Genomic DNA, 24,664 nt, shown 5'->3' with positions numbered 1-24,664 from the left:
AGTACTTGCAAATGAGAAGTTTCCTTTCCTCAAGGTACAGTTTCAGCTGATAAGTAAGAAGGCATTTTGTTGAGGAAATCATTTTCTTTCATCTTTTATTTTTGCTTTGTATGTGTTCAGTACTTGCAAATGAGAAGTTTCCTTTCTCTCTTTCTATAAGGTATTGTCTTCTAACTTCGCTACTCTACTTAGAGGAGACTGATATTTTAACAGTCAGCCCTGTCTTTAAATTTTTCTCCCACAGGGTGAGTGGGGCAACATTTCCTTCTCCTACTGCTGCTGAGATGGCAGAAATTAGTCGAATTCAATACGAAATGGAATATACCGAAGGCATTAGTCAGCGAATGAGGGTCCCAGAAAAGTTAAAAGTAGCACCACCAAATGCTGACCTGGAACAAGGATTCCAAGAAGGAGTTCCAAATGCTAGTGTGATAATGCAAGTGCCGGAGAGGATTGTTGTGGCAGGTATTTCACCTTTACTTAGAAGGTTGCCTGTTAAATCTTTGTTTTGTATGTTTCTATGAAAACTTGAGTTTTTCTAAATGTTATTTAGAAAAGGAGTTGGAAAATGCAACTTTATGCTTTTGAAATTTCCATTCATTATTATAGTCTGAATTTCACACAGTATTTTTTAGTAATTCAACTAATTATTGAGGTTTTACACACATAAAATGTATACATTTCTAAATGTGTACTTGATGAGTTTTGACAAAAGTAAACACCCATGTAACCACCACCACAGTCCAAATGGAGACCATTTTTGTTACTCGACAGGGTTCCCTTGTGTCTCTTTCTCACTCAGTCCCTTCCCCTCAACTCTAGGCAACCATAGTCTCCTTTCTATAGCCAGAGACTAGATTTGTCTTTCCCAGACTTTCATGTAAATGGAATCATAGAGTATATACTCTTATCTGGCTTCTTTTGTTCAGTGTAATGTTTTTGAGATTCTTTCTGTTGTTGCATATATCAGTTGTTCATTCCATTTTATTACTGAGTAATATTTCAGTTTGGATACACCATAATTTGTTTATCCATTCATCTTCATTCATTGATTGCTTTTTTTTTTGAAGCTGTTAGGATTAAAGCCACTGTGAATATTCAGGTTCAAGTCTTTGTGAGGACATATGTTTTCATATCTTTAGGAGTGAAATTGCTGGTTTATGTACTACAAGTTATTTTAAACTTTGAAAGACTGCTAAACTATTTTCCAAATTCTAGTACGGTGTTGCATTCCATTAGTGATGTATGAGTTTTAGTTGCTCCACGTCCTTGCCAACATTTTGTATTGTCAGTCTTTTTAATTTTAGCTGTTTGAGTGGGTGTGCAGTGCCATCTCGTGATTTTAATTCTATTTCCCTGATTATTAATAATTTTGAACATCTGCTCATGTGCTTTTTGGCCATTTATATATATTCGTTGTGAAGTGTCTATTCACATGTTTTGTCAGTTTAAAAAATTGGGTGTTGTAAGAGTTTTATATATTCTGAATATCAGTTTTTTTGGTTATATATCATGCATTGCATAATTTCTTATTTCTGTACCACAGTGATAAATATTAGTGAGATGTCAGTACGCTGGAAGCATATTTTGAAAGAAACTAATGCTCGTTGGGAGGTATAATTCAAAAGCAGAAGAAGTAAATACATTTTAACAAAAAACACTGTCTTTTTAAAAAACCTCCCGCTTTTCTCTTCTTTGTCTATTTTCTTAACTCCTAGGAAATAATGAAGATGTTTCATTTTCAAGACCAGCAGACCTTGACCTTATTCAGTCAACTCCCTTTAAACCCCTGGCACTAAAAACACCACCTCGTGTACTTACGCTAAGTGAAAGACCACTAGATTTTCTGGATTTAGAAAGACCTCCTACAACCCCTCAAAATGAAGAAGTAAGTAGAACTTTAATATCACCAGAATTTGAAATAATGTAAACAAAGGTAAAAGAGAAGAGTGAAGAGGCTTTATCATATTCTTAGCAATATGTCGTGAAAGCTTTCCATATGGAACATTACTAATAATTCTAATTTACAAATGTACCAAATAAGTTATTATGCTATTTTTTAAATCTGAATGTTATGTTTTAGGAAAATGTAAATTTTGTGGAAAGTATTATTAAGTTCCTGTGGTTTGAAGAAAGAGCCTTTATGGGTAGGTGTTACTTGTTAAATAATAAGAAAAAGTTGGGAGTTTAGCAATAAAAAGTAAATGTATCACTTTGTTATAAAATCAGTCTAGCAAACATGGCAAAGAAAGCCCTTTTTCCCTTGACACTACCCATTCTCGCTTCTTGATTAAAAGTTTCTACTGAGTTAGCTCCTATACTGCATTACATTAATATGCCAGTTGACCTAAAGGTAGCAGTGTAGACTAACAAGGTGTTAGTAGCAGAGTTCAAATCCTGCCTTTGCCATTGACTTACAGCTAAGCTTTGAAGCTTCTTTGCTGTGATGATTTCTGGAGTTGCATCTTTTTCATATACCTTCTGAACTGCTAACATGTTGTCATGAAGCTAGTATAAGACAATGTACAAACATATGTTTTTATTAATGATGGTATTGCTGGTGTCCGGTTTCATTTTGCATGTAGTCCTTTCCAAAGAGGGTAAAGCCCGCATACTGTCTAGGGCAATGCAATTTGCTAGGACTAGGTTCTTAGGTTGTAAGTTTCTGCTGAGATAATTGAGGTAATATGCACACAGTTTGGATATTCTAGGTATTTGTTTGGTGAAAAGCAATAATCTGAGACTTTACATGACAGAAAGGCACTAAGACGCTTGGAGAATTGTATTATTTAACAAACATTTTTTAACTTTTATCTCTGAGATACTATATGCAGTATAAGAATTAATGAGACGTAGTTCCTGCATTCAAAAAGTTTGCTGTCTGTCTGGTTTCAGCAGGACAGTAATATGAGTGAGGAAAAGACATCAACACACACAGAAGATGTAAAATTCTTTAATAGCAGAAAATAATGAAAGTTACCAAGATGGTTACATAAAACAAAAGTATCCAGTGTGCTCTCAGTTTGAGGCCCAGCTTTCTAACTCCCCAGAGTTCCTTGGGAATTATACTTGTGAAAATAATTGTCTTCCAGTGAGGTTTTTGCCAGGAAAGAAATGTTCTTTATTGTATTCTTTGGGTTTTTCTTTTGATCTTTCTGCTGCTCCTAACTAATTGAAAGCAACCCAAGCAATTCCTTGAGTGATTATTTTAAGAGTGAGTGAAGAAAGTTTGCCGGGATTTCCCTCAGTAGACCCAGGCTTTTAAGACTGTACAGGGTTCATTCCTGCATTAATTGTGATATTTAGTCAAATGTGATAGATGCCCAGAGTGTATAACACTGGGGTAAAAAAGTTTGTGTGAGAATTAGACCTAACTTGGAAGACCTACTTCGCCATTTACTAACCACATAACTTTTGGCAAGTTATTTAACAGTTCTAGGGCTTATCTCTGAAATAAAGATAAAAATAATGCCAAGTGCATAAGATTATTGTGAGAATTAAATGTAATAATGCGTGTAAGGACATGTTCTAATTCATGTTAAAAGCTCAATATGTATAAATGTTATTGTTAGGAAAGAGTTAAAATCCTGTGGCAGGAGCCAGATCCTGAAATGAAAGAGGAGTTTTTGAGATTAATACCATCTGCCTATTGAAAGCAAAGATGATGGTTTGAACTTAAGTTTATACAAGCTTATAGAAGGGTCCAGTAGCCTTCAACAAGCATTCAACTACCGTGAGCAAGGGCGGAAGGGGTAAGGGAGCCAAGGTTCTAGTAGCTTCTAGAAATTGACTGAAATAGAGAAGCAATAAGACCCTGAGTGCTGATAACATTGATGATCCATTCAGGTGTTGCTCAGAGTCTATAAAGTGAGATCCCCAGAACATTTGCTCTGTAGTAATCATTCTGCAGTAGTTGCCAGGGTTTCTTTACTTCAGCACTATTGGCATTTTGGACTGGAAAATTCCTTGTGGTGAGAGCCATCTTTTTTCACTGTAGAATGTTTGCAACATTTGTGGTATCTATCTACAAGATGGCATTACCATCTTCCAAGTCATGATATCCAAAAATGTTTGTAATAACAAAAAGGTGGAAGCAACTAAAATGTCCATCAGCTGATGAATGGATAAGCAAAACATGATCTAGCCATATAGTAACTCTTATTCAGCCATTAAAAAAATGAGGTACTGGCCGGGTGCGGTGGCCGATGCCTGCAATCCCAGCACTTTGGGAGGCTGAGGCAGGCAGATCATTTGAGGTCAGGAGTTTAAGACCAGCCTGGCCAACATGGTGAGACCCTACTAAAACTATAGAAATTAGCCGAGCATGGTGGTGTGGACGCCTGTAATCCCAGCTACTCCGGAGGCAGAGGCAGGAGAATCACTTGAACCCGGGAGACGGAGGTAGCAGTGAGCTGAGATTGCACCACTGCACTCCAGCCTGGGCAACAGAGCCAGACTCTGTCTCCAAAAAAAAAAAAAAAAAAGGTACCGATACATGCCACAACTTGGATGAACCTTGAAAACATGTAAAGTTTAGGAAGCCAGACAGCAAAGGCCATATATTGCATTTTTCCACTTACATGAAATGTCCACAGGGGCCAAATGAATGAAGACAGGATACAGATCAGTAGTTGCCAGGGGGTTAGAGGAAAGGGGAATTGAGAGTGACTGCTTAATCAGTATGGGGTTTCCTTTGGGCTGATGAAACTATTCTGGAACTAGATAGTGGTAATGATTACACAACATTGTGAGTGTACTAAATGCCACTGAATTGTATACTTCAAAATGGTTAAAATTGTATATGTTATGTGTGTTTTACCACAATAAAAAAGAAAATACCTCCAGACATTGCCAGATGTTCTCTACAGGGCAAGATCACCCCCTACTGAAAACCACTGACCTATCTCAAGAAAGGAGACTACCAGGAGAAGGCTTATGAGGAAGCCTATAAAATTGTCTGAAAGCCTGATTGATGTAAGGGGTAAATTTGTAGAAAGCAATTGTACTTGAGTTCTTAAACTGGCTTAAAGAATCCGGGTGAGCTCTTGAGGAGGGCTTAAAATATAACACAAATAATCGCTTAGCTTAAAGAGGGTTTAAAAATCTGGAGGCTTGGCTGGAAGAGAGGAAGTTGACAAACCCTTCCAATATGCCTGATCTCCACCAATATTTGGAAATCAACTAACAAAGCAACTGTGTGTGATCTGGGCGTGAAATACAAAATGCCCAAGTCATGACAGTTTTTAGTGTCAAAGAGACTGGGCCGTGTGAATGAGGAGAAAGAAGCTGTGACACTGACATTACCAACTCTTCTCATCAAGGAATCCAAATGGGAGCCAGTGGGGAAGGATCTTCCAGAGAACAAGAAGGAAGAACTATACAGAAAGAGTTGGAAATGCTGCCTGTAAGAAGATTTGATGCAGCCTTGAACAATGTGACCAAGTCAAAGATGTGCACTCTGCCATTACATCCTATCAATCAAGCCATGATGTGCTTTGAAAAAATCAGCTACAATAAACCCTAAAAACTTTGTGAGAAGTCCATTGAAGTTGGAGGAAAAAACAGACTAGACTAAAGATAGAGAGTAAAAGCTTTTGCCCAAGTTGGCATCTCTTACTTCAAAGAGGAGAAGTATGAGAATACTATTCATTTCTATAATAAACCTTTGGAAGAGCACTGAACCACAGATGTACAAGAACTGTCAATAGTTAGGAATTAATCTGGAAGGAGCAAAGTCAATTGGCATATATAAACCCTGACCTGATTTTGGAAGAGTAAAGGCATTGAGTGGTTTCAGAAATGGAACTATCTCCAAGCCATGCCAGGTTTATTCAGAAGCCATCAAATGGCATCCACAGGATGCCAAATTCTACAACAGTTATGTCCCAAATGTACAGCCAGAGCTCAAGGAGTAGAAGAAATATCCAGCTAGATTCACCCTTAACACAGATTATACTTAGAAAGCAGCAATCTTAGAATCTGAAGGATAACACAAAAGCCATGAATGTCTAGCAGAAGGCCCTAGACCTGTGATTCTACTGTAAAGAAGTAGCAGATGGTTATTGGTGCCTGGTTCAGTTGGTATGACAACGTTGGCTAAGGATGTGAAGCAAAAAACCATAGCTAAATGGCATATCCTAAAACAAATGCAGAAGGGCTCCCAGGGACTCAGTGAATATTTTAAAAGGGTCCTGCGGGAGCTTGGAAAATCAAGAACTTCATGAATATGGGTCTGATCACAGTTTGGTGATGGTTTCTTGAGCTCTTTTTCCTTCCTCGTTACTTCTGGAAAGAGGAGCTGGGACTGCAATGAGCCGAATGGAGCAAAAGTCTGGAGAGAAAAGGAAAAGCTGAATTGTATATATGTATGCACATTCCTGCATGGAAAATTCAGAGATGTGCACTCACAGTCTTTGTACAGATACAGTTTCATGGCCCTCTTACCACAAGCATGGTCTCGTCACTCCTGACAAATTGGGCCATGTGTCCTTCCCAAAACCCACAGTCACTGGCGTAACTGTTCTCCCTGTGATTCATGATGTTAAATTTTGGACACTGAACATGTTGGGGAGGGAAGATATTTATCCCATCAGTTCAGTCTACATTGTTCATTTGTACCTGTCCCCTTTCTGCATAAAAGTCTCACAGAAAATGGGGATGAGTATAGAGGAAAACCACTAAGGCTCTGAGTAGATTCCTGAAGAAGAGGTGGGCTTTGAACAGATTGAGAGAATCGGCCATCAAAAAACCTAGAGGACATTTACTTGAACAATCAAATTTAACTTGGGGTATAAGCATATTAAAGGAGAATTGTATGCATGCATGCAGAGTGTCTAGTGCTATATGTTATATAACTATGTAGCATTAGACCCTGTGACCCAACTTCCAGAAAGCTGCTTGAACCTAGGAAACTCTTTCTCAGCCTCAGGGATGAATAAAAGTAAGTGCATAATCAATGAAAGATGATTCTGAAAGACATTTTAAAATTTTGCATTGAGGCCAGGCGCAGTGACTCACACTTGTAATCCCAGCACTTTGGAAGGCCAAAGTGGGTGGATCTTTTGAGGTCAAGAGTTTAAGACCAGCCTGGCCAACATGGTGAAACCCTATCTCTACCAAAAAATACAAAAATTAGCCGGTCATGGTGGTGTGTACATGTAATCTCAGCTACTCAGGAGGCTGAGGCATGAAAGTCTCTTGAACCCAGGAGGCAGAGATTGCAGTAAGCCAAGATCATGCCACTTCACTCCATCCTGGGCAACACAGTGAGACCCTGTCTAAAAAAAAAAAAAAAAATCTCAGAATGAAACAAAATAAACGTCCAAGCCAGGCATGGTGACTCACACCTGTAATCCCACTACTTTGGGAGGCCAAGGTGGATGGATCACGTGAGGTTGGGAGTTTAAGACCAGCCTGGCCAATGTGGTGAAACCCCGTTTCTACTAAAAATGCAAAAATTATCTGGACGAGATGGCATGCACCTGTAATCCCAGCTACTCGGGAGGCTGAGGCGTGAGAATCGCTTGAACCCGGGAGGTGGAGGTTGCAGTGAGCTGAAATAGCACCATTGCACTCCACCCTAGGGAAAAGAGTGACACTGTCTCAAAAAAAAAAAAAAAAAAAGAAGAAAAACATCCACTTGGGATTACAGGTGTGAGCCACCATGCCCGACCAAAAACATCAATAAATATTGATTGATATTTTGAAAATCTTAATATTCAAGTCCTTTAATTCACATACTATTTGTTTTTTACTATAAAGTTTAATTTTTTTTAAACCATAATGTCAGTCAAGTGCAGTGGCTCCCACCTGTAATCCCAGCACTTTGGGAGGCTGAGGCAGGCGGATCATGAGATCAGGAGTTTGAGATGAGCCTGCCAACATGGTGAAACCCCGTCTCTACTGAAAATACAAAAATGAGCCAGGCATGGTGGCGCACACCCCCAGCTACTCTGGAGGCCGAGGCAGGAGAATTGCTTGATCCCGGGAGGCAGAGTTAGCAGTAAGCCAAGATTGTGCCACTGCACTGCAGCCTGGGCGACGGAACAAGACCCTATCTCAAAAAAAAAAAAAAAAAAACCCCACAAAATAAAACCATAATGTTGCCATGGCTATTTTAGTTGGGGGGTTTTTGTTTGTTTTGTTTTTTTAAGTATTTTTGTTGGGCGCAGTAGCTCACACCTGTAATCCCAACACTTTGGGAGGCCAAGATGGGCAGAACACTTGAGCTCAGGAGTTTGAGATCAGCCTGGGCAACATGGCAAAACCCCCATCTCTACAAAATACAAAAATTATCCAGGTGTGGTGATGTGTGCCTGTAGTCCCAGCTACTTGGGAGGCTGAAGTGGAAGGATCACTTGAGGCCAGGAGGCTGAGGCTGCAACAAGCCATGAGTGTGCCACTGCACTCCAGCCTGGGTGACAGAGCAAGATCCTATCTCAAAAAAAAAAAAAAAAAGTATTTTTAAATAAGCAGAAAAGTTAATGATTACCACTGTTCTAGTTATCCATTTCTATGTAACAAATCATCTTAAACTTAGTGGCTTAAAACAAACAAGCCTATGTTTTGCTCATGCATACTGTAGGTTAGGAATTTGCAGTTGCCATAAAGGGAAAAGCTTGTTTCTGTTCTTCAATGTCTGGAGCCTAAGGTACAAAGTCTCAAAGGCTAAGGATAACTCAACAGCTGGAGCTGCAGTTATCTGAAGGTTTGTTCACTCACATGTCACTTGGTGCTAGCTGTTGTCTGGGACATCCATTAGGGTTGTGGGCAGGTGCACTTAGACATGGCCTCACTGTGTGGCTATTTGGCCTTCCTTGTATCATGGTGCCATTCTTCGAAATATGAACAACCTGGGGAAAGAAAGGCAGAAGCTGTACTGTTATGACCTATCCTTAGAAGTCACTTTGCATCATTCTGTAGGAGTCACCAGCCGTCTGAATTTCAAGGGAAAGAAACAGATCCTGTCTCTTAATGAAAGAAGGTCAAAGATACATTTTGTAAGAAGAGCATGTGGGATTAGAGATTGCAGCCATTCTGCCATGCCAAAACCATTAAGCTAGATACTTTTTTAGTCTAGTTTTCAAATATTCAACCAAATCTTAATTTGTTATAACCCTAGAAGCCAGGAATGTTTATTTATAATACAGATACTCTCCATTTCCTATATGTGCCTGTAAACATTTTTATAAATTGTTCTTATAAGTATACAGCATAAGATTAAACAAATAATAATAATCGTACCAAGTAATATTGATACTTAGAAACTAGAGTAGCATTCTTAAAGTAAATAGACATTCCTGTTTATCTGCATTATAGTAAGGGTATGTGTTGTTTTTTTTAAAAGCAAGTCTGTCAGTAATACACTGCCTGGCAGCAATTCTTGGTTGCCTTTTCTTAGTTCGTTGTAAATTTTTTGAGTAGCCTTGTATCGAGGTTCTTTTGATGCTAAGCAGCTACTAGGCTACTAAGAATATTTCTATTTCCTTCCCTTTCTTTGTGCCTTAACAGATCCGTGCAGTTGGCAGACTAAAAAGAGAGCGGTCTATGAGTGAAAATGCTGTTCGCCAAAATGGACAGCTGGTCAGAAATGATTCTCTGTGAGTAGAAGCACTAGCATTATATCTCCTTTGTAAGTTTTCTCAGGATATTTTGTGTACCCGTATTTTTCTAAATAATTACTTCCTGTAGTTTTTAAAATTTGTTTTACATCAAGTTTACATTTTTGTAATACTTTTTGTAGTCTTAAAATCTGGCCATTTTGTGGGTCCTGAGAATTTTTCAGTAACCTTATCCTTTCCTGTGTCGTATGATGTGTTAATTAAGTTATCATAAGATGGTGAACTGGTCCTTTCCAGCTTTGTTTCTAATGAGCTGTGTTAAACAGTGTAGCAAGACAGGTCGAATTTTTTTCTTTCCAAAAGTATTTTTTAGCTTTCTCCTTTGTGATTCATTGAATTTTTTGGTCCTTTTCATTTTCAAAAAATACAAGTGTGTTGTTTAAAAGACTAGTTGTTTAAACCTTTCTTTCTCATTTGGTTGTATTATCAAATTCTGATCTTAAAGCTACCACAAGATCTATTAATGTTAGTGCTTTTTTACTTTTTTATTAAAATTAATGGGTTTTTACAAACAAAATGTTCCTTGAAAACTGGTCAGAATTTTAATCAGAAAGTCATTGTCAGTAGTGGCTTTTTAAATAGATTATATAAATTAATATTTCTTCCTCATTAATGTTTTGGCCAATTTTCATGAACTCATGAACCACATGTGATGGCAAGCATCATGTTAGCTTCTGCAGAAGCTGAAAGAATCAGGAGATGATACATCTCTTCTGAGAGCTTGCAAATCTAGATAGAAGCAAAACATTTAATTTTATTGACAAAATAACTAGAGAACAATACAGTGATTTATATTATAGCATATTAATCTCCAGTTTGGACCTCTCTAGAGTATAGGGATACAGAAGGAGTTTTGATGGGATAGGGTCATTGATATTCAAGATAGAGGATTCTTTTTTCAAATATTTTTATCCTTGCTTTGAAAGAGCAAAGAAGTTCTAACTTCTATATAATTTATTTGCTTGCCTTATGGAAATTCCATTCTCTTGTGTTAGGTGAAAGGAGAACTAAAACTGCTCTGATTTCTTGGAGAATATTGAAATATCTCCTAAGGTAGTTAAAATTATTCTGTAAGACTGTGTAGGAAGACAGTGAGTTAAAATGAATATATATCTCCTTCAGGGAATGCTTGCTGCAAGATTCAGCCATTAGTAATAAAACATTTTTTATGATTGTGTTTCCCTAGAGGTATCTGGTTGGCAGTGATGTCAGCAGGTCCACAAGATCCATTTTTTCTAGACTATTTCCAAATGTATTACACAAACAGTAAAGAGGCTGTATCATTTATGGCTAAGGTGGCTTCTTGATCTACTTTACAGAGTGATTAAACATACACTCAAGAGCTTTAATTATTTTCTTTTTGTAACATTATCCCAAGGCAACAAAGATTTCTAGTAAGCTTTTCCACTTTATAAAGATGTGGCTTACTCTTTAGGTTCTTAGCTACTTTGACATTTTATTTAATAAAATAAAAACAAGATTATTGTAATATAGCACCACTTTTATTTTTTCTCCCGAAGTATATATTATTGATAGCTGCATTCAACTGAAGAGAAAGGAAACCCCTTTATTGGTATGAAAACCAGTCCAGTGAAGTATGATTTAGAGTAGATGATATAGATATTTTTGCGTTTACCCGATAACATCAATTCCTCGTAACAGAAAAGATTTACAGTATTAACTAATACTTGATTTTCTTTTTTTTTAAGTTGCTTTAATGACATTTTCTAAAATGCCATTTCAGTCTTTAATAAATCTGAGAACCTCATTTTTGGTAGTAAAAGTAATGAATCTTTATACATTTTCACAGTGAAACACTTAACATTGCTTAACCATATTTTTCGTTATGGTTGTTACCATGTTATAGATGTAATTTGTTAATAATGTAACTTTGTCCTTTCTTTCCCTACTGTTGTTAATTTTATACTTTACAATTTATCTTTAAGAATCTCCATCTTACTAACTTTAGAATTGTGTGTAACGAACATATTATTCAGTGTCATTAATGTAGTAAGGAAAAAACAATTGATATAATACCTCTATTACAGTAATTATTAAACTCTTACTATCTTTACCTACTTTAGTGTTTTCTTTGTAACGTGAAATTGTTGTGCATCAGAGTGCATGAAACTTTGCCTGTCTCCACTTTATTTTATTCTGTGGCTTTGAGAATAAAAGTGCGAATGGGTATGAGAGCAGGAGCACTAGCCTTTGTTTTCTTAATTACTTTGAAGAGGCAATAAGATTATCGTCAGCTATTAGCACAAAAGTGAATTCTGAACAGTAAAATCAGATGTAGCTTTTTCTTTGTGTTATAAAAGCTGAATATGTAAAAGAAGCATAATTATTATTTAAGGTGGCACAGATCAGATTCTGCCCCAAGAAATAAAATTTCAAGGTTCCAGGCACCGATTTCTGCACCGGAGTACACGTAAGATTTTATCTGCTCTGCTTTTCACAAGTAGTTGTTTTGATTTTGAAGGATTATGTTAATACTAATCTATTGACCAGGTAATTGACTTATGCTATCCTAATTATCTTCCTGTTTGGCTTTTTAGTACCTCTGTTTCAGGATTTCTCAAACTGTCATTATATACTTTATTAAGGAAAAAAATAACTAGGCCAACTAAAGGAAGTTGTATATGATTTTGCATGTATTGGTGAAAGGAACATGGAATATAATATGCACATAAGGACCAAGCTCCCTTTTTTGTTTATTTTGCTTTGGTTGGCATAATAGTTCTCGACAGATTCAACTTCACCTGGTTCAGTGATCCCAATTTTTTTTTTTTTTTTTTTAATTTCAGCACACTGTCCTTATTCTATCTTGTCCCTGAAGGAGAATGGAGAATAAGTGTGGTTTGTCATTTATTTTATAATCCCATAGATTAAAATGATGCTTGGAAGCATTTTTTGCTATTATTAAACCCACCGTTTTTCCGTGTGACAAAATAAGGTATGGGAATGACTCACTCATAGAGCAGAACATTTTGGTGTATAATATAAGAATCAATAGCTAATAGCATTCTTTTTTTTTTTTTTTTTGAGACAGAGTCTCGCTCTGTCGCCCAGGCTGGAGTGCAGTGGCCGGATCTCAGCTCACTGCAAACTCTGCCTCCTGGGTTCACGCCATTCTCCTGCCTCAGCCTCCCGAGTAGCTGGGACTACAGGCGCCCGCCACCGCGCCCGGCTAATTTTTTGTATTTTTAGTAGAGACGGGGTTTCACTGTGGTCTCGATCTCCTGACCTTGTGATCCACCCGCCTCGGCTTCCCAAAGTGCTGGGATTACAGGCGTGAGTAAGCAGCAGAAGAAACCACACCGATAGCCAACAGTTTTCCTCTTACTCTGGTTCTATTATTATGCTTCGCGGAACTATTCAGTTGCCGTAGATAGTGGCAATATATTAAAATTTCCTCTCTATTTAAAATTCCAAGAGAAATTAATATATTTGTGTTTTGATGAAAATTTTTTCTCTTTATTATTTTACCCTATTTTTTGGAAGAGTCTGATACCTCACTGAAGAGGTTAAAGTCACAGTTTGAGAAACATTATTCCTGTGAAAACTCAGAGAAAGAGGTACCTGACTTTGAACTTACTTTTAATAATGACATAGTTATGCCAAGTAAATTTTTATTTCAATTTTAGTTCTGGCATTGGCTGATTTTTTTTTTTTTTTTTTTGCTGTTTTATTTTGTTTGTTTTTTTGAGACGGAGTCTCACTGTGACTTCCAGACTGGAGTGCAGTGGCGTGATCTCGGCTCACGGCAGCCTCCGGCCTCCTGGGTTCAAGCGATTGTCCTGCCCCAGTCTCCCAAGTAGCGGAGACTACAGGCACACACCACCATGCCTGACTAATTTTTGTATTTTTAGTAGAGACAGGGTTTCACCATATTGGCCAGGCTGGTCTAGAACTCCTGACCTCAAGTGATCTGCCCACCTTGGCCTCCCAAAGTGCTGGGATTATAGGCGTGAGCCACTGTGCCCAGCCCTGATGTTGTTTACTTAACTCTTATGTAATAAGATTTCATGTAAGCATGAGGTAGAGCTATTACTAATGAAGCATGGTGAACATCAGTGCTTTCTTCAAATCTTTCTAATCTTTTCTTTTAAAAAGGTAATGTTGGGACTTTGCTGTTTTATAATCTCACTGGAATCAGTTTATCAAAGAACATTTTTATTAAATTACTAATATATATAATGCCATTTACTTGATCTTCTCAGAGCCTTTGCAGTATGTTTACTTTTTTATTTTTCACGATAGTTCACTTGTCAAAACAGCAGAAACAGAAAGTCACTAAACCTTGGTTGGGTCCAAGAGCGGACGGACGTTAAAGCACTGGTTCCCTCCACAGTTGATACCTGTGTAGTACATTTTCGCTCCTGTCAAACTGATTGCTAAAATGTAGCTTATTCTTTTTTATTTTTACATTTATTTGTAAAAAAGACCAACAAGACTGCTTAAAGTTTTAAAAAGGAAAGAGAATTGCTAAATTATTTATTGCCTCTAATTACTAATGTAGTTTTGGCAATCTTATGGTGATTCATTTCGTCTATAGATGGAATTATGTGTTATCAAACAAGGACATTTAATCTATACATACACTGGCAAAAGTAGTCATCAATTAAAAAAAGAATACTCCCGATTTTGTTTTTGCTGTTTATGGAGGATTGCCATACACATGAATGTAAAGCTAAATTTTTTACTAATCTTCGAAATGTTAATTTCTTTTGAGAAACAACTAGAACCTCAAGTTATGTTTTTGATGCTGGTTTTTGATGAAATAAATATCTTTACTAGGATTGATAAAAACTTAATTTCATCTTTTATCTTTCTACATAAGTATTTTTCATATTAAATTACAACTGAGGATCGTGTAAGGTTTTTTCCCATTATATTCCAATTTCATGTGATCGTAAAATCGTAGAATTGAGAGAGATCTTATAGATTGTTTTAGAATCTACCCTTCCGCATTCCATCTTAGGAACTCTTTGCAGTTAATCTGAAGTAAGTTTATGTTTGACTGTTTTATAAGATGACATCCTCATTTCCTATGTATGGACAGAAAATACTTGTACTTTTACAGTTTAAGTAAACAATTCATTGTTGTTTGTTTCCAGCAAAAGGATTTCTCTTAGAGAAGTAACACTTCTATTTTAATTTTTAATGGACCAAAATCCATTAAGTTTTTTTCATGGATTTGAGTTTCGTTCATTCATGCTGTTGCCCCAAGATTGTAATTCCAAATATTGATTAGCCTTTAATATGTTAATATGTAGCTAGTTTATTTATCAATACAGAATGATACACAAAGTGTTCAATTTAAACCCCCAAATGCAGAGGCAAAGTACCGATTGGTCCTTTAAAACTTGCTTAAGTGAATTTAGGCAGTTAAACGCTGACTGCTCTATCAAGAAGAGTGTCAGATGAATTGTTTGTTTATGTTGGTGCAGAACTGGCCATTTTTAATTCTCACAAGCAGTAAGAGCTTCAGGTTTTCACAGTGCTGCTGCCTAAAGAGAATTCTGAGTGTAAGACTAACATATAGTTTTGTTTCACAGATAGGATGGGTTTTTTTGTTTGTTTTTACCCTTCTGGAATGCCCGGTATGGGTTTTGCCAGTTACCATGGATCAGTAGATAATGTTGGTTTATATGGATTCCCAGAGATTACCAGTCTCTGGATGGACATTTAAGGTCACTAGTCATGAGATTGCATCAGAAAATTTGAGTTTATCTTGACACCATTAGGCCTAAATCCTAATGGTGAATCAGGCTTGATAGATTAGTTACTTTGTATGTTAAGATTTGGCTTAGATCTTCTAAGCAGTTTTTGAAAAACATGGTTTTCATATTATGGTACTTCTCTCTTTGGATCGCCAAGCCGTTCAGAGTTATTCATAAAATTGTGGAGGAGATTTTGTTTTTTAATTTTCTGGGACTCTGGGAATAATATTAGATGACTGTAACTATCCTGTCAAAAATTATCCCAGTTATTTTGTAGTTTCCAAACAAATACATGCTATTAGAAAAGATTACATAGTCAAAATAAGAGATTTTCTTTTTTCAATTGTTTACCATCTGCTTTGTTTTTATTCTTTTAGACGTAATACACGTTGGATGACGTTTAGCCTGATGTTAGTTTTGCCTTGACGTTGAGAATGTTGAACCCTCATCCCACTGTCATAGTCCTCTTATTGTAACAAACTATCTGCCAAGTCCGTATGTCAGTTAAGTTAAATACCTCACAGAATCATGCTGTAACATTAAATGGCTCCCTGAAAATACTGACACAGATCTTAAGAGTTTAGGTTAGAACCACAAGAACTGGTTCATTCAGCTTTCAGAAAGCACTGGCAGAGGAGCCAAATGAAATTATGAATCTCAGCCCACACATGAAAGAACGATTAAGATTATTGTCATTAGGAAACCCAGAAATGGTTACCAGCCATTGATAATTTAAGAAGTGTCCTTGCCTTCTTTCACTCTATTCACAGATTTGGTAATATTTTTATGCTTTAGTCATTTAACTAGAAAACATATGCTTTCTATAACTAAACAATCAAAATGCTTTGTTACCATTTTCTAAGACGAATTCATCCTTAAATCAGTGTCATTTACTTGCCATAAACTTCAACTTGTTTCATTGGCTTTATGAAGTATTTGAAATGGTGTTTTTATGGAATCACTTTTGATTCATGTGTTTAAACTTTGACATCTGCATGTGAGAATTCCCTGTCCTACTCTTCTAATCATCCATAAGTTGACGGCAGTGTTGTTTCTTAGAAGTTTGGTTTATTGAATTGGAATATAAACACGAAGTAAAGAACGCTGCTTCTCCAATGGGAGGAGTTGAACACATTCATTGCTGTAGTTCCCTTCCCTCTCTACAGTTCTTTCATATTCAGTTTATTTATTTTGATGTTTAGGGTTACAAAGTTATCATTGTTCCCTTATAGCTCGTTTTTGAAAACAATTCAAAATGTTTATTTTTTTACTGTTTTCTTGGGGGGAGAGTGAAGGGTGGGAAAGCGGGGCAAGAACACTAAGAAAATTAAGATAAAGACTGCTCAGCAGAAGTTTTATAAAAATCTGACTTGAGTGTTTTTCTCTTCATTTGCTGTGCTTGTGTAAACAGTGTGACACCATCGCCACAACAGGCTCGGGTCTGTCCTCCCCATATGTTACCTGAAGATGGAGCTAATCTTTCCTCTGCTCGTGGCATTTTGTCGCTTATCCAGTCTTCTACCCGTAGGGCATACCAGCAGATCTTGGATGTGCTGGATGAAAATCGCAGGTGATTGGCCATCCGTGACTCTTGCCAGCTTTGTTGCATAGTTTTTGGCCTCTTGTTTAGTGGACTGTGGTGTCTTTCTTTTCTGTTTTTACCTTCTAGCCTCTTTCTAAGATGCAATGATTTGAAACAGCTTGCTTTACTTTCTTTTAATTTGAAATTATTGTCCAAAATTCACATTTCGTAAGATTACATTACCTTTCCTTCTGTCAGGGAGAGTATACGTAGAAAGTGTAGTGATTTTTTTCAAAGGCTTTTCTAGCCTGTTCTAAGTACTTGTTTCCACTTGGGGATATGCCAAGGGGTCCCATTGGATTGAGTGTTGCACTGAAGCTTACTAGTCCTCTTTAATTAATCTTGTTGTAATCATTTATACTACTTACATGATTGGATTAATAAAGCACATCTGAGGAGGTGATGTCAGTGCAGCTGCCAGGACACTTTTTTCCTTTCCTCCCAACTATGGATTTCTAAGCTTGTTTTGAAAATTCCAGGTGCTACCATCTTTTTGATAATACTGATATTTTTCAGTGTTGATAATTTATCTCACTTTAGAACATCTCCAAGTAAAATCATCAGTAGTAAACTTAGACTTATTCATAGAAGTAATTTTTTTTGCAGTTATTTCAAGTACTTTTTGTCCTCGCTTTATTACTACGTAATATTTTAAAGGAAATTCAGGGAGCTTTTTTGGCATACTGTGGGAAAGATAGAGTCAATTTCATTTCGACTCTGAACATTTATCTAGTGGCTTCTGGTAGTCAGGGTTTGAATTTTCATGATTATTTCCTTGTTACTTTTTGCATTTTGAAGGTTTCACAATAAATTAAGCTGGCCCTTCTAATAAATCCTGTTTCTTACCTTAGGAACGAATATGACTTCTGGCTTGCACTGAACAACCTCTTTCTTGTTGAGTGCTTGTAGTCCTCACACAGGCCCTGGGTATGTCACCATACTTCACAAGCACTTGTCCATGCTACTTTTCCTTGTTGAATCCAGGGCCTTTCAGGGCCTTCCCAGAGTTGACCTAGTGCTATGCATTTGGGCCCAAGGACTGAAAGCTGCACTGAAAAGAGCTTAAAAAGAAAGCTCATGGCATGAGGGTGTGGGGAGGGGAATTATATATACACGTGTATGTATAGATGTGTTTTGTCTGTTTGTTTTTCCCCAAGGGTTTAGACTCCCTTTTGTGCTTTTTGAAGCTTCAAAGACATTATTGGACTATTGGGAAGCTGTAAGAAGCAGCAAGGTTCAGAACAAAAAGCATGGATTCAGGGAGTCAGTCAGAATTAACCCGGATCCACCCCAGTGCATAACTGCATAATGGCCTTGAACAAATTGCTTAGCTTCTTTTGGCCTCATTTTTCTCATCTGTTGAAAACTAGAGAGGAAGGATAATAATATCTCGCTTTCTGAATTCTTGTGAGGATCTTCTCCCCTCCCCCACCTTTAATTATAATGGGATAATGGCCTCCAATTCTTTATTTAGTGTGGTAGGAGATCTTTCAAATGATATTGAATATAAAGTAGCTGGCACTTAAGAACTAATATTTACAAGGGTCTGTTTTCCCTCCTTAAAACACATTTATTGTCCATCAGCTAACTTGTTTAACTTTTTAATTACAGTAAGTCCTTAGTGGAGACCAGATTATTAGGTACGAATATGTCATATCAAATGCTATTACATTTAAAATATCTGAATGAGAAAGATATTTCCAAATCTTGTATAAAAAGTAATAATAGCTAGATGGCAAAGTCACAGTACATTAAAATTATGTGTCCCAAAAAGTAAAAAAAGAAAAAAGAAATTATTCGTCTCAACCCCCACGGTCAGCATATACACAGTTCATCACAGTCATGTGGAACTTATAAAAAGAATGGATTTTTTCCTCCATAATGGAAAAACATTGTGCCTCAGAGTCAAATGTATAAAATCAAAAATCGTATTAGTATAAACTTTGTATTTTTTTAATAATGAAAAATATTTGGACTTTAAGCGAAATTTTATTTCACTTTTTTACATTGTGATGAATTGATAACTCTAAAATCCCTTTTCTGGGAAGGAGTTCTCTTTTCTCATTCATTTCAGTAAGTTTTTGGAAGTTCATGAAGGAGTTATATTAATAATGCTTTGCTCCTAGGTCTGTAGCAGTAGTTGTTACCTTGGAGCCTGGAGGGTTAGATTCTCATCAGTCTAATTGATGCTTTCAGCATTGAAAGGATTTTTTTAAGTTGTATTCACTTAGGATCTCAGTGTTGAGCAAGATTTTGTCAGAATTATAAGTGCCAAATCAGTTTTTGTTTCCTCTGTGAGAAGTATCCGGCATGACTTTTCAGATATAAGAAATAGGAATGTGAAATTTGGATAATGTTCTACTTGCATGATTATAAAATAATACTGCTTATAAAATTTTAAGTGCTTCTGTGTTCTTTGCTCTGTACATCATTTTTTCCTTTCTATTTTATTACTCTTGGCTATTATGCTAATGCAATACTTTATCTTTCGTCATATGCCATCACATTAGGTATGGTTAATTTAAGCTAGAACTATTTGGTAGAAAAAGAAAAACGCTTTCTGCTTGCTTTATCACTGTGAAATAATGCAGATTCACAATTCCTTGACTTAAGAACTATTTTCAGTTTACATTTTAAAGGACGCTGTCAAAAGGTTTATGTACTATATATTTTTTTCTTACAAGCATGTAGATGATTTAAACCAAGCTCAACATGAAAACCAAGTTAAATCCTATGTACATGTTAGAAAACTTTATTTACACAGGTCAGTGTTACGCATTTGGAAAACCGGTATCTTGAAAATTTACCAAAACACCAGGTGTGTTATTTGCTCAGGTGCAGCAGAAATTAAAATACTGTTATGATTTGGTCCTTACCTGGTTAGAAAATGCCCGTCTCTCCCTACATCTGTTAGAGCTATGTACCTCATTTTACAATGTAAAATATTAACATCTTAAAAAAGAAATTTAGTTCCTGTGTAAGAACATTATTTGAATATTGATAGATGAGTCATGCTTAGCTCTTATTTTTAGAAGGGGCTTGATTATTTTTATACACTTTTTCCTTAACAGACTGTACCAGCTTTGAGTGAATAGAATAAGAAACCAATGTGTGAATAATTTATATTTTCGGCAAGTATCCCTATAAATATACAGCTTGGAAGACCTAGAAATCCAGAGTTGCAGTGGATACAATATTTGTTATTTATAATTTTTCTCTTTTAAAAAAAAGTATAATTCCTGATTCCCAATTAAACTGTTTATTTTCTATAGCAGATTACATTTTTATAGCAAAGAAACACATACTCTGTTATGTCAGAGCATATTTACTCAAAAAACGTCAGTACACAAGTTAATGGTGGAGCTTGGTGGTAGCCTTGGATTTCTTTCCTTTTACCACTCTACAAAACATACTGTTGAAAAGATTTTATGTATTAAATCATACTTATCATAGAAAATGGTACTTGAATGTAGTTTCTAATTTTGCCAAATTCCTGTCTAATTTACTTTTATATTATATGTGTCAATTGCCGGTGTGAGAAGACAAAATGAAATACGTTGTGAAAGGTAACTGTATTATTTTCTGGCTCTGCATTATAAAAGGGAAATCTCTGTGGTGGAATATGTTGAATATGACAGATCCATTTGAACACGCTGTGTGCAGTTTAAAAAGCTTTAAGAAGCACACAGCGATGGCTTCATCTAATTAACCATTTTCATGTTAGTGTAATTTAAGATTGTAGTTAAATAACAGGTTTCCTAATACCACAGAGTAAATATGTTAGTAAGATGAGATGAGTTAAAGACCTGTCTGAAGCGTATATGATTTCTCCATGTTTTTTAGCCAGTAAAATAAAAGTCAAACGTGTTTCCCCAAAAATTCTTTGAATCCCTTGTCATCTAGGCTCCAGAAATTTATTTAAGCACTGGTAGTACCTTTAAGACATGTAGAAGTTAAACATTAGAATTTTCTTACATAAATTGAATTATCAGAAAATAATGATTTGTATTGTAGTCAAAATTCCACAGCTGTGCCAACTTACAGAAAAAATTAGTGCATTTGGTATTAAACATTTACCATTATATAATTCAGTGTTGTCTTGATACTTAAATTCAAGCAAAACCAGATCAGTTACTTAGAGAATTAGATATCCAAAATAGGATTTAATAATTCTTCGAATCTTTATATGGATCCAATACTCCAGTCTCCTTTCTCTGCTTAGTAAATATTGCTGACTGTTTTAGGGGGAATTGACCAGTGAACAGGTAGAAGCTTTTGTTTTCTGATTTTAAAATATAAAACTCACTGGAAAGCTTACTGCTTATCAAGGTAGAAAGCTAACTCCTCTAGCGCCAAAGTGTATACTGAGAATGGGTGGAAATGCCCACCAGGTTTCCCAGTGCACCTTAGTCTTCATTGCCAGCGGCCCTGTATGTCACTCCTGGTTGTCTCAAGATCAGACTCAAATTGTGGATTGCGCTTCCTGTAATGTGCTCCAGCACATCTCCTGATCTTCTCAGCTTCAGAGTGGAGGCTTGCATTTTCACTCTGGAGAACTGAGAGTTTGAATGACACACAGCCGCAATGAGACATCAGGCACTACTCAGAATTAATAAGGTGGGAGGGAAGGAACTGTGGGAAATGGAGTTTCTTGAAATTTATGAATACAGTTTTTGAGATGGAGCTGTTGATGTCAGATGAGCAACCATGGTCATACCGGTGCAGCTAACCAGGTCCTGATATGCTTTTAAAGGTGCTAGTGATTTTTTTTTCCAACTAGAAGAAAGGAATTATACTTTTTAAACAGAGTTGTCTTCTGTCTTAAATTTCATAATGTAAAGCACCAAGAAAATTATTTTATATGTTGGTGCTATTTTGTCATATAAATATAGATTCCTTTTGTTTCTTTGATTGATAGTAATGTTGAGTTTATGAAAATGATAAAATGGAGGACACATGAGACAAGGATTTTTTAAAGTGGTTGAGAGATATTATATTGTATTGAAATATACAATATAATCCTATTTGACATTTATTTGTCTTGTTTTTGCTTTTATTTTATTACTTCTCTGTTTCCTGATTCTGTCTTGTGCCTTCTCCCGCAAAAACCTGCCTTAGACCTGTGTTGCGTGGTGGGTCTGCTGCCGCCACTTCTAATCCTCATCATGACAACGTCAGGTAAATTTTGAGACTTTGTAATTACCAGGGTAAATGGTTGGTGGAATTTGTGTGTTGCAGGGCATGATGCATGTCGTAACCACGCCTGTGTTTGTAGCTGAACTTCTTTCTACAGCTTTCCTCGATGAGTACATCTTGCTTCTCTCTAAGAACAATGAATAATCAGTCATGACATTTGGCTAATTAGTATGAGGGAAAATGTTTAATAATTATGGTACGATGTGAACAGCTATTTTATTTAAGTGTAGTGTTAATAGTTTATAGGTGGTTTGTAATAATTGACATGCTAAAACAGAAAAAACGTCTTAAATCTTATCTTATGTACATCATTTTAATGGTTGCCTGAATTGTGCCCAGCATTTCCTTTTAAGTTGTGAATTATCTGGAATGTCACTTCTGGTGTGTGAACAAACCTCTTTGTTTGTAAGGCATCATCTTAAACTGGGAGGAATCAGTATTAACAGCTCCACAGTTTGGGAAGACACTTACTTAGAAAGGAAATTGAGTTTTAAGCGTTTTTATCATCTGTTGATTTAAGGCCTTCTCTCTTATTTTTGCCCCTTTCACACTTACAGACATGTGTAGGCTGAGTGTTCCTTTCTTCCTGATATGCACAGGGGCTGGCAGAATGGCACATACAAACACATACAATTCTCAAGTGCCAGAATCCCCATTTAGCTTTCCCATAGTCTGGAAAAACAAAAGCTCGTTGGTATCCACAGACGCTACTACTGTATAACTTTTTCAGTCGGTTTTATTCAAGCAGAAATGTATTATCTGTAGCAGTAGATTTAAAACTGGCAGCATCATTTCTGTGCTTAGAAGAAGTTGGTGCATTCATCGAAGCAAGAGAAAAGGGAAACATTAGCTGCTCATTAAAACTGAATTCATGTTGGAGGAATTGGAAAGCGTGACTGTGGTAATCCCTCACCACTCTGCTGACTTGTTCTGTTTACAATCTTAGTTCAGTTCATTGTTGTTTTCCCTTACATTTTTCTCTAAGTTTGTGATCCTTTTATCTTCCTGTCAGAGTATTTTCAGCCAGTGGTCTAACTTAGCATTAGAGTTTTTTAGTTCTAATAAATGCAGGTTTTTGTTTAAAACACAATGTAAAGTAACATTTTTGTTTTAAATTGAATTATATAGGTAAAATCTTTGGTCATATCCTTATTTTTCTTTGCAAATGGAAATTTCCTTTTCAGATATCTAAACCTTAGTTAATTCAGGATATAAATTGTGAGTAATCGCTTTGATTTGTACTTCATTCTCTATGTTCAGTTCAGATCCCTTTAACAATTGCTTCTGTTGGATTTTTTTTCTAGTTATTCATCTGTTATGTGGCCTCAGAGAAAGAGAAGAGTTTTATTTTGAGGATTAAGTGAAGGAAAAGGGAACCTTCAACCTTTATTTTTTCCACTAATCATTTGTAAACCCATAGTTCCAGCATCTACTAACTTAGAAGTTTACTTCTCTAACTGGTAAAATTACCCTCAGTGCCCCAGGTTGTTTACTGTGTTCTCAGGAAACAAGGGGACAGTTAATGAGAAAACAAGACAATTTAGCCATAGAGGGAACATTTGGAGATGGTTGTAGATTATCAAGGGTCAGTACACGCCATCTATTGTTTAAGGTTTTTTGCATACTTTGTTAAATTATTACTTTTAACAATATTTAAAACAAAAGGATTTTCCGAATAGACTTGTCTTTAACATGTCTGGATGAAACGTGTGATTCCGCTTCACATCCTTTGTTGTGGGTATGTGCTTTTTGTCTGGGGACTTGCTGAGCTAGATGTTAGAGTAGATAATCCATGTGCTGATTCTGTGTACTGCACAGGAGTAACTTTTAATTCAGTTTGTTTATGTTCTGCTCATTTAGAAAATGTACTGTGCCATTTTACTAAAATAACCAGTGAGGATATAAAATATGTGGGAGGTGAATTGTGTGGTTATTATATAAGTTGTAGCTTAATGAAGCTATTAATTAAATTTTAAAATGTGGAAATCCAGGCAAAGGAGTTGTCTTTGTTTTTCAGAAGTTTAGTGTCATTCACCTAAAAAGTAGTTCCCCTTTAGAAGTAACTGCATTGGAACAAAAAGTACTTTTGTATTATGCTTTCTCTGGATTTTGTCTTAGTGGTTTTTCAGTATTATTTTGTACACAGCCTGTTATTCATTATTGGGCCAATTCTGGAGCTAAATGTAGTGGCAAGATGTATTCAGGAGATTTCATCATTGTTTCTGCGGGAGAACACAGTAGAGCATAAGTAATTAGAAATAAGAAGAATAGGCTGGGCGTGGTTGCTCAGACCTGTAATCCCAGCACTTTGGGAGGCTGAGACGGGTGGATCACCTGAGGTCGTGAGTTTGAGACCAGCCTGGCCAAAATGGTGAAACCCCGTCTCTACTAAAAGTACAAAAATTAGCCGGCCATGGTGGTGGGTGCCTGTAATCCCAGCTACTTGGGAGACTGAGGCAGGAGAATCACTGGAACCCCAGAGGTGGAAGTTGCAGTGAGCCAAGATTGTGCCATTGCACTCCAGCCTGGGCAACAAAAGT

General features: G+C 36.4%; 1 protein-coding gene across 26 annotated transcripts in view; it reads left to right on the top strand.

The window, feature by feature from the left end:
- The window catches only part of MFF (mitochondrial fission factor), a 32,778-nt gene that overhangs the window by 5,387 nt on the left and 2,727 nt on the right, over window positions 1-24,664 (top strand). For 4 of the 26 annotated variants that reach the window (XM_033229995.1, XM_033229991.1, XM_033229992.1 and 1 more), the window contains 7 exons: window positions 245-465; window positions 1,719-1,888; window positions 9,511-9,599; window positions 11,977-12,051; window positions 16,758-16,916; window positions 20,462-20,494; window positions 22,047-22,106. In XM_033229995.1, coding sequence (XP_033085886.1) covers window positions 285-465; window positions 1,719-1,888; window positions 9,511-9,599; window positions 11,977-12,051; window positions 16,758-16,916; window positions 20,462-20,494; window positions 22,047-22,106 — 767 coding nt within the window. In that variant the 5' untranslated portion in view covers window positions 245-284. The remainder of the gene's footprint in view (window positions 1-244; window positions 466-1,718; window positions 1,889-9,510; window positions 9,600-11,976; window positions 12,052-16,757; window positions 16,917-20,461; window positions 20,495-22,046; window positions 22,107-24,664) is intronic. The other 22 variants (XM_033229998.1, XM_033229997.1, XM_033230017.1 and 19 more) reach the window with 13 other exon arrangements.

This window comes from Trachypithecus francoisi, unplaced genomic scaffold (genome assembly GCF_009764315.1).
Source record: "Trachypithecus francoisi isolate TF-2019V2 unplaced genomic scaffold, Tfra_2.0 Lachesis_group13, whole genome shotgun sequence".
Taxonomy (NCBI): domain Eukaryota; kingdom Metazoa; phylum Chordata; class Mammalia; order Primates; family Cercopithecidae; genus Trachypithecus; species Trachypithecus francoisi.
Note: the sequence above shows the minus strand (reverse complement) of the source record. Positions and strands in the feature narration are given on the sequence as shown.